General features: G+C 47.0%; 1 protein-coding gene across 1 annotated transcript; it reads left to right on the top strand.

Annotated features, from left to right (window-relative positions):
- Window positions 1-4854: 4854 nt before the first annotated feature.
- On the top strand, window positions 4855-6018 carry LOC144728714 (somatostatin receptor type 1-like). The gene has a single exon (XM_078608323.1). The coding sequence runs from the start codon at window positions 4855-4857 to the stop codon at window positions 6016-6018; it is 1164 nt and encodes a 387-aa protein (XP_078464449.1).
- Window positions 6019-11099: the final 5081 nt, after the last annotated feature.

Raw genomic sequence — 11099 nt, forward strand, 5'->3', positions numbered from 1 at the left:
CAGGGTGTTACCATTTACCTTCGATGCAATTTAAAATATTAAGTTTAGTATGCATTTTGCCATGTTAGTATAATTTCAAGTGCATTTTTATAACCGATGCAAGCCAAGTGAATTTGTTTTCTATATTATTTTAGCATTTATACAATCTCTACATAATTGCACGTTTCGGATTGCAATTATGATTAAAATGCCTATCTTTAAAGCCTTTGAGCAAACGTAGATAAATGAAACGAATACAACCACAGTGTAAATCCTGCCTCAACAAGAACAACGCCTTTGCTCCAAGTGCTTCTAAGAGAGGTCAAATAATTGTGTTGACGGTGTAGAGTGGTGTCTGTATTACATAGCCTGCTTGCCGCTTTTCGCTCGGAAAAAGTTGAACTGCAAAGAGACCTTTGACGTATAGCGGCGAGTGTGATTCACAGTCAGAGACTGGCAAATGGATGGTGGGGGATTAATCACTCGGCTGCTTGGGCATGTGCCGGAAGCAACGCCACTTTTAAAGTGAAACGAATGGCGTTTATTCACATTGTTGCTTCGTATCAACCGGTACAAAGTACTGAACAACTTCACCTTCTCTCTGTAATTGACACAATTATGTACGGGCCAAATGTGTTGTGCGTATCATTTTTGGAAAGTCCTGAAATTGATTCTTCCAGAACATATTTTAAACCTCGTTTAGTTGCACACCAACACCATTGCCCGCCTTTTACCATTCGGATGGAAATATTGTTTTTCAAGCTGCTCGGTCATAATTTATCAACTTGCTCTGATCGCTCGCATTAGTACCACGTGGAGGTGCCATGGTTTTTTCTGATCATTCAAAGCCACATGTTGCTTTTTTAGAACACTATATGCAAAGGTGGCTTGGCACTTTGTCACTGCAAATTTACCCCCCCCCCCTTCCCCTATCTGTTGCTCAGTCACCTTAACTCGCTGGCTAGATTACAATATGCACAAATCTTCGCGTTATTTTGACACTTGACATTCGTGAAGTTTTATTTTGTATCTAGTTGCTGCCAATTCTGATGCGTACATTTATATTGAATGTATTTACCAATAATCACACGCATCTAACATTTAATTGACAAATGTCTTAACATATCGGTTATGGATGATAATCATTGCCATGTGTTTAGGGAAATGCAGGTAGTAGTAGTATTAGCCAGGTTCAATGAAGAAAGTTATTTTCATTACAGTATTTTTTTTGTTCACTACCTTAAAGAAGGCTCATAAGTGCTATAGTCTGCAGAAGCATTGCGCTACGGTCATGTTACTTGTGCTAATGGGTTTAGGCATAACACCAAAATTACTGTGTAAGACATTTATTTTATTTGTAATATTTATCCGTGCATTGTTCACCCCTGTGGAGTCCCAAAGCATTGTCAAGTTTTTCAGACGAAGTTTGTTGTGTTTGCGAGCACACACGGGTGACGGTAACGGTTTAACTTCGTAGAGGAGCTGGGCTTGGTGAAGGCCGTGTTTGCATCTGTGATGTATTTAGCATTGTGCTAAGAGTTACTGCCCTTCAACAGACGCTATTCATGGCATCGTTTTCTTTACTTTAACTCAGCTGTATTCTTTACCATGAGGCTCATTCTTCCTCGAATGAATCAGATCTCCAAAAAGCAGCATAATTTCCTGATACAAATCAGAAATCGTTGAGCAAAATAAGCAGTCAATATACACATATATTGTTAAATGGAAACACTTTTCACGTCTTTTTCAAATTAGATATGTAAACAAATCCAAAACTAAATTGGGATCCCATCCAAATATGTACGCATGTGAATGAAATTCACTTTATGATGAAAACAATCCTGTGTTCCTAAATAAATAAAAATGTAAATACTAAATGTATGGTGGGCATGCCTGCCAAACATTGCCCAGAGGGTGATGTTGAAAACTGAGACCAACACCACCGCCTTACCTGAGTGGTCTGATCATTTCAAGCTGGCTTCCCGTGCCGTGATAATACCTGTGGAGTAATTTTTCATTTTTATCTTTTGAAACCAGTGTTAAAATCGTGCGCCTTTTTTCTCTGCACTAGGATTTCTTGCCAGGGATTTTTAGCATTCTATGCATCAATAACGTAAGTGTACGCTGAAGCGCCGTGCCTCCTTGTAATGTACGTATCGAGGGTGTGATCAATTGTTAATAAAATAATAACTCATGCTATTTTTTAAAATAAGTTTTGCTGACTGGACGGAGAGGGACGGACGCACGGATGGCCATTTCCAAAGAACATGCGGGTTGATGTATTACAAAAATAAAATCTTCGGCTAGGTTATTGCTAGTATCTGCGGCGCGTTCCCAAAGTGTTGGCACACACTTTCAAGAAATGTAGTTGTCTTGACAAAAGTGCCCTTAAGAAAATACTCCAATACGCACATGACAGGAATATGTAGTATTATATCCTTCCAAATTGATGTCACACCATTCACAGCACTCCTGGGTTGTGTACCACTACAGGGTGTTTCAAAAAGATGGACACAATTTCAAAGTGTATTTCACGATGGCAACATGTTACAATTACACAAAGTTACAAACGGTTTAATGAGTTATCAAGTTTTACTAACCATTTTATAAATGCCCTGCCCTCCACCTGCTGTACGGACAACATCGAGGCGATAGTTGAATTCGTCCCAAACGCATCTCTTCTCACGTTGTCCTCTGAGGTGCGTGGTCGCCCTGTGCTCTTCCCCTTCCATAAACAGTCTGTTTCCTCAAATTGTCGGTACCAACGAAGAATGATCTGACATTGGCGGATCAATGCCAAAACGCCGTTGAAACGCACGCTGCACCGCAATTACGGATGCAGTCTTGCTGAACTGCAGCTTGCGAATGACTGAGGCTAGGGGCTGTTTGTGCGCTGGGAGAGAAATTCTAGCGGTAATCATTTAAACTCCATGCCCCGCCCTTTCAAGTGGTAAGCGTTTCATTCATGGGCGGTTCGTGGTTGCAGAGATATAGCGATTTCAAATCGGGTCCATCGTTTTGACACACCCTGTATATCGGAATGATTAAAAGAGAATACTTTTGGGGAAGACGTATCGTCCCCAATGATTCCATGAATTTATCACTTCGGGGTAACGATTCCATTTAAGAATCAATAATGTTTGTCTCGTTTTAACCGTCTATTTCGCACATCTATTGTTTGTACCACCCTACACGTACCAGCATTGTATTTGATTATAATTTATCATGAGCGAAATAATCGATTTTAGAATTGTCGAAGTGACTCAAAGGTCAAGAGCGCTGAGATTGCACCACTGAGAGTCTCAAGTTTAAATCACAGGCAGTAGTCACCTGCATACGTGTGTGTATGTTGAACTTCTTTCGCACCGTATGTAGTCAACCGTGCTAATCGAAGGTGATTTAACACTTAGTTCTCAAATGTAGCGAGCTCATGGGATACAGGGGGAAGGGGAAAATTAAAAAAAATGTAAATATAAAAATAATACTGAAAGTACTCTTGTTTTTTTTCGGTAAAGTCACGTAGGTAAAACATTTAAATAAATTAAATCACGACGTTTCGGGTGCAACACAAGCGTCCTTCTTCAGGTGCGGACAACTTAGCGAAAGCACACCACTTAAGTGTGTCGACACACTTTTAAGTTTTTTACCTACGTCACTTTACCAAAAAAAACAAAGAGTATGAATCCTTGGAGTCACGAAAACTTCAAATCTAGAATTAACACTGAAAGTACGTATCTACTTATCTTGGTGCCGTATTAAGACAAACATTCATTCGCAGACTGTGGTCTTTATGAGGTGGTAGCCCACGTCTGTGTTAATACGGTCACATCGTTTACATTCGTGAGTGGGTGAAAGAGTGGGTAAGCGCATTGCACTCTGAATCCGGATACCCAGGTTCGATTTCTGAATGATATTTGAACCATTCCTGGGCTCGCTCTTCACCAATTTGAACTTGACCAGCGTGGGGAAGTATGGTCAAATAACCCCTACGACATGCACGGCGTAGGGAGGCCACCATACAGCAGTGGATTGGATTCGCATGGATATGTCCGTGACTAAATTTCGCGTCGGATAATACGTCGACCAAAGGAGATGGAGCGATGAAATCAGCTCGAGTGCAAATTCTAGGTGGATCATTATTACATCGAAGTTATCGAGAGAAATGGTGGGAGGGGTGGGTGGGGGGCTCTTTGGGGAGAACTTCATCCAGTAATGGATTGATCTTGACTGATGATGAATGTCGCGTCTTGAGCACGACGCAATTCCGAGGGGAGGCTTTAGTGACGTGTGATGCTTGAGACAGCTCTCTGCTATACATATGCATGTCGTGGTGGGGGGGGGGGTGTCCACAGACTGCCTGCGTGCGGAGAGAGTTTCATCTCTAGATCGCGTGAAGTCGCAGTTGACAGTGCCGGGGTTACATTGCACGGCGCTGGTCTCGCTCCACATTCCTGACAGGTACCACGTACGGGACGTTGAGAAAATATGCGTGTGAGGGTTTCCTGAATAACAGCGTTAGCGTTGTGTTTTTCTATTCACCATCGAGGCTCGGTCTGCATGGGAGCTGTGGAAATTCAGTCACCGAAACTAGCACACGCGTACATCACGTGTATTAATTATTATTCTGAATACAGGTTACAGATTGGACCGATACACGCGATGCTGCTACCGTAAGTTATTGTCAAAAAATTGCGCTATCAGCTGAAAAAAGCAAAACACAACAAATATTAGGAGTTACAAATTATAGCCAACCAACGCTTTGTACATCAACGATTCATCCATCCTCGGAGCAACAACAAAAAACAGCAAACGGCAGTTTCGACCTGAACACAGACAGCATGCGTATGCTGTAGGAGTCGCTGAAAGAAGACGACGATGGTTCTCAACGACACCGGGGCCCTACCCGTGGACCCGGGCCCCACGAATTCCACGGTGGGCCCACCACGCCTCCGGTCGTGGGGTCTCTTCGACCCCAGCTCCGTGGCCGTCGTGGCCGTCATTGCCGCGTACGGCCTCGTGTGCCTGGTGGGCCTCTTCGGCAACTCGATGGTCATCTACGTGATCCTGCGCTACACCAAGATGAAGACGGCCACCAACATCTACATCCTCAACCTGGCCGTGGCCGACGAGCTCTTCATGATGAGCGTGCCCTTCCTCGCCACGTCCACCGCTCTGCAGCACTGGCCCTTCGGGTCCTCGCTGTGTCGCCTGGTCCTCAGCGTGGACGGCATCAACATGTTCACGAGCGTCTTCTGTCTCACGGTGTTGACCTTCGACCGCTACGTGGCCGTGGTGCACCCCATCAAGGCGGCGCGCTACCGGCGACCGAGCGTGGCCAAGGCCATCAACGCGGCCGTGTGGGCCCTCTCCATGGTGGTCATCCTGCCCATCGTCGTGTACGCAGACACGCGGGTGAACGCCGACGGCTCCGTGGTGTGCAACCTGCTGTGGCCTCGCCCGGAGTGGTCGGCCGCGTTCGTGGTCTACACCTTCACGGTGGGCTTCCTGCTGCCCGTGGCCGCCATCTGCCTCTGCTACGCGCTCATCGTGGCCAAGATGCGCTCCGTGGCGCTGCGCGCCGGCTGGCAACAGCGCAAGCGCTCAGAGCGCAAGGTGACGCTCATGGTCACCATGGTGGTGGCCGTGTTCGTCGCCTGCTGGATGCCCTTCTACGTGGTGCAGCTCGTGAACGTGTTCGAAGGCCAGCAGGGCGCCACCGTCAACCAGCTGGCGGTCATCCTGGGCTACGCCAACAGCTGCGCCAACCCGATCCTCTACGGGTTCCTCTCGGACAGCTTCAGGCACTCGTTCCAGCGGGTGCTGTGCGTGCGCTGGGCCGAGCGCTACGGCGCGGAGGACCCGGGAGATTACTACGCCACCGCTGTGCGCAGCAGGGCGCTGGGCAGCGCTGCGACCGCGGTGGCGGTGGCAGTGGCGGTAGGGAACCAGCAGCAGCAGCAGCTCGCTCAGGGCAGCGAGGCGTGCGAGGGGCCGTGCGCGCATAACGGGACCTGCGTCTCGCGCACCACGCTCCTATGACCCGCGCCACCTTCACACACCGGGACTGCGACAGCCGCCACCGCCGCCGCCGCTACTGCTGTGCCTGCGGCTGTAAGGCTCGCTGATGAGGTCTCTCGTGCCGTTGAGGAGTGTTCAATTTAACACGTAGGCTTTCGCGACCAATATTATTCATAATCAACGTTTTTGGGTTTAGATCGCGTTATTTTTAAATGTGTCGTAACCCTCCACCACCCGACACGGCCAATCAGTAAAAAAAGTGTCACGTTGACAAAAGACAAATAGTTCACTGCTTTAGCCCACCGGTGTGTTTAAGCGTGAAACCACAACATTTACAATTTGAGTACGACGTTTCGCTGGTAATTGCATCCAGCATCATCGGGCAATTCGCCAGAATGGAGTGTTCAAATGAGTGATTTTACAGCACTCGGGGCTTGCCCTTTGAGGACCGGGCTCGCTGATGAGTCGTGATGCGTTGTGATGATACTTGTGCGATTATGGGTTGTTCTTCGTAGTCTGTCTCGCTGATGATGAGTTCGAATGCGGCGTTACGTGTTGATGAGTGTACATTTACACAACGGACATCTTGACAAGCCGATATGTTTACTGTTTAAAAAATAGTTTAAAATATTGTAATAAACTAAATGTAAAATGTTTTTAATGCGATAACGTTGAAGAGCACTGAGTTATAAGGAGCAATGTAGCGTTGCGGGCTCTCTTTGTAAGCTAGCAGCAACTCACTGGTGAGCACTAATGAGTTTGGGACCAATGTAAAATGTTAAGCTCTCTAAAAGTCTGTAAGTTGTGAATGGCTCACTGATGACCCCTGATAGGGGTGAGAATATGTACAACACTTATCCCTGCGCTAGTCTTTAAACTGGCAATCGGCTTGCTGATGAGCCCGAATGAGTAATGAAGAGCGTTGAAGCCCTGAACTCATTGGCAGTATACTGCTGGGCATGAGTCACTGATGAACCCAAATATAGGAATTTTAAACTCCGCGAACGTAGCTGCTCTGTGGCTTGCCTAGCACGCTGATGAGCCGCCCCTTCCCCCACCACCCCGATAACAGTTCCAATGTATACTCTGAGCTCTCCTTGATCTTCGGTCGTCGTTACGAGCTCTGTTGTTTGAGATGAGCGTTGCGGAACACCCTTACAGAGGGGCCGATCCGGGTTTTCAAATAATCGTTGGCGATGTGACGCGTTACCACAAAGACAAAGGTCCCCCGTATAGCCTTTAACAGACTGTTGGGGCAAGTGCTGTTGGCGAGTACCTATGAAGGCCGGTACGGCACACGAGGGGGTGGGTGGCCAATACCACGCCCGGCCGCCTTTGTCTCCCTAGTGGCAATGTTTACACACTGTCACCAGGCATTCATTTGAGGCTGAGTCGACCTAGGGGAGGCCCAGGCCCTGTTCAAATAATCGTCACCGGTGTTGGCCGTGAGCAGAAATCGAACTCGGGTCGCCGGGTTCGTAGCGCATCACCACACACACAGGCACACACACCTCGGACACTCACATGAAGTGACGGAGGGCGCTACAATCAGACGCACAATGTTGCTGTTGGCAGTTTCGAAAACATTCCCCTCCAATCGCCGGTCAGTGAGGCTAAGATGCTGGAAATAAGGGGCACGTGTCGTGATGCGTGCCCTGTTCGAAGCGGTGCGACATGTGTGTGGTCGTTCTGGAGACCCGGAGATCGAAGATCGATGTTCGGTCGCCGCTTGGATTGCATTCGTGGTGAATTCTCACTTATGGAATGAAAGTCGCGGGTCGTGCACGGCCCACGAGTCGGAGGTTCCTCGCACCTGTTTTGGGTACAGGTTTTACAAGGATGCCTTTCACATACAGTATATATATACTGTATGTATACATATAGGAGACAATTGTGAAGTTATATCGCCATCCTCAAAAGAGCGAAAGGGCAAACGCTCACCTCCGTTGAAGGCCCTGATGCAGTTTAAATTCCACATTGTCAGAGCGATGGCCCATTTATCCACACGATGGCCGCTGTTTACCTTCTACAAAGTTGTACATATTTTATCCACCCAGGAGGAATGATGGTCTCATTCGACGCCCGACTGCGATTTGAACTCGACTGCGGGTATAAAGCGCGGCGCAACACGTGGCACATGGAGCGGTTTTGACTGCCATGCAACGAATACTCTTATAGCAGAGTGATTGGGAAAGTGCGAGATTTCCGAATGTATTCTTCGTCTCGGGCCCTGATGCCTAAGGCACATTTGGACTCATACATACTAGCTTTATATATTTAAAAAAATAATTTGGTGATGTTATGATTCAGATTTTTATCACTGCAGATGTATTTCTGGCGGCGCTCGAGGCTGGGCAAGGATGGACAAAGGAATAACCTCGACTATTGTTTATTGTTCTCTTATTCCGAGACTTTGTCTCCCTGACTCGCTCGGGCTGTTATAACTTGAGCTGAACACAACAACAAAACAATAAATCCAAATATAATATCAACAGTAGCAGCAGCAAAAAAAATATAACCATTTGAAAATAAGATACAAATTATGGCAGGTGAAGGCAGCACCAATACGCTGAATGTGTTGAGCATACATCATACAGACTTGCCAAGGTTATGCGTAATTGAATTACTGCATCATTCACGGGTACAGTCTATTGGAGAGCTAAAAGGAATGTTTTTAATAGATGAAATAGACCCCAGATTTAGGGAAGGCACCGAGACAGCGATGAAAAACAATCTGACATTAAAATCGGTCGGTCAGGATGCAACACCGTGTGGCCAAGTTAGCATTATCGTGCCGCCCACAGTATTCACAATCATAAATTTAGACACAGCGTCTCTTTCACATGTGCGTGGTTATTTTGGAGGGCACCGACGGCCGACTCGTCCTGAAGGGCACCCCGACGGTCGATTCGGTTAAGGGAATAGTAGCCGTGGTAGTTACTGGCTCCGAGGCTGTTAACTATCGAACGCTAGACCAGCGCCCCCACACTTTACGCCACCACGTGTGAGCTTTCTATCGACTGAGTGTGGTAGGGAGGCACGGATGTTGAAGAAAACAAGTGCAATGTGCTCACCATTACCCTATTTAGTTACAGATAGCCCATTCATTCGCGTATTATTATTCTGGAGTTTCGTGACTCTTTGCCAGCAGAGTCCTGTTTACACCCTAGGGGGCGATAATTTATTTGTATCATCTCAACTGAGTTGCGTGTGGTGCACATTTAAAAATTTCCGACACGCAGTGGCTTTACTTTTGCGAATAACGTCACGGGATATTTTAACGTACACTCTGAATCAGACAGCGTGTACAGCGTATGTATGGTTAATACACCCGCTCTATTAACCAGGGTGGCCCGCTGGATTCGAACCCGTGAACTTCTGCAACAAAACGGCGAAAATCTATTTCTAGGCCACTTAACTGCCTTTTATGGTAATTGCATATACATATTGGCAGATTTTAGATTTTTTTAGATATTCACATATAGGTATGCAAAATAGTTAATGTTAACATGTACATTTGTATATACATACTCGTACGGGATATTCGCGTAAATATAAACGATGTAGGGAATTAATTGGTGGGACATGCGCTAGTATTATGTTTGTTAGATCACATTCGTAACGTGTTATGCTCCATCATGTGGAGTGGCACAAACACCACATCAGACGTAAACAGCTCTTACGTGATAGCTTTTGCGCTTTATATTAAAAATAGCCATCAGTGTCGTTGTGGAAACTATATTAACAAGTTAAATGAGAAGACAATGTCTCATGCACATATATTCCGTCTATATCCATGTTATTAGTTGCTGCCTTGCCCAAGCTTGCACTGGGAATGTATGTGTAATGACACCGTCTTGTTCAGTTACAGTATATGTATACTTATTGTGAATAAATTCCGCCGACTCACTGATAATGTAACGAGTAACCGCGAGTGACTATATACGCAGCTGGGTAACTTCTGTGACTCTCCGCGACGCTCCCCATGTGGTTGGCTGGCCGCGCAGGAGCGGACGCGTAGTATTCACGGAGACAATAAAACATTCCTGCGGAGGGAGCTGGTAGGAACGTTGGGTTGCTCGGTCAATTTTCCAGGGTCAACGGCGGCGTGGTGTATTCCGCAAATATGCCCGACTGTGAGGGCGGGCACAAGCCGGCGTGAGTAGGTTAAACGTTGAGTTTTATAAGGGCACCACGGGGTGACCAGCCCCTCCCCACCCAGCCCCACCCCTCCCACCCCTCACCCAGCCCCACCCAGCCCCTCCCCAGCCTCCCCACCATCCCCACCCAGCCCCTCCCCACCCCACCCAGCCCCATCCTCCCCATCATCCCCACCCAGCCCCTCCCTGCACGACGGACGGACGGACACAATAATCCCCTGTGGGCTGGTGTAACCAGGAGGTACCAGTATTAACCCTAGCCTTCCAAGACTACAAGGTGCTCGATCCAAGGTGATGAAGACGACCCGCTCTAAGACGACGACAGCAGCAGCAGCCCAGAGCCCTGTTCCACGCCGGCTTTTATCCACTCCTCGACCCGGCCACGCCCCTTTTCCCGAACACTCTCTCACCTAATTCTAGATTTGAAGCTTTCGTGACTGCAAGGAATCATACTCTTAGTTTTTTTCGGTAAAGTCACGTAGGTAAAAAATAAAATTAAAATTAATAAAAATAATAATAGAAATAAAATAATAAATCACGACGTTTCGGAGGCAATACAAGTCTCCGTCATCAGGTGGGACCGTCACAGCCAGATTTACTGTATCAAGTGAGGCAAACAATTCCAAGATGCAAGTTCTTAAATACAAGGGGGGGAGGAGCTTATCTGAGTGTGGTAGCCAATGAATGGAACGTATTGGGGGGGGGGGGCGGGGTTAAAAGAGAACAGCAGGTGCACATGCTAAGGAACACATGCCAGAAGAGAACGAGACTGTCTGTTCCTGTCTCAATTATTATTTACGACCACTTAGGTCCCGTGCTGTCCTTACGCGACCCTGTCAGTGCCCGTCGCGTCAATAAGTAATCACGGCCACGAGGAGTCGTACTGTCCTTGCATCTGTGTTCGTGCAATTTGTACTTCCAAGCTTGATTTGTATTTATTTG

Source organism: Lampetra planeri, chromosome 30 (genome assembly GCF_965212315.1).
Source record: "Lampetra planeri chromosome 30, kcLamPlan1.2.h2, whole genome shotgun sequence".
Classification (NCBI taxonomy): domain Eukaryota; kingdom Metazoa; phylum Chordata; class Hyperoartia; order Petromyzontiformes; family Petromyzontidae; genus Lampetra; species Lampetra planeri.

What these genes read in the sequence shown, in the direction of transcription:
- LOC144728714 (XM_078608323.1), top strand. Translation starts at nt 4,855, where the DNA reads ATGGTTCTCAACGACACCGGGGCCCTACCCGTGGACCCGGGCCCCACG.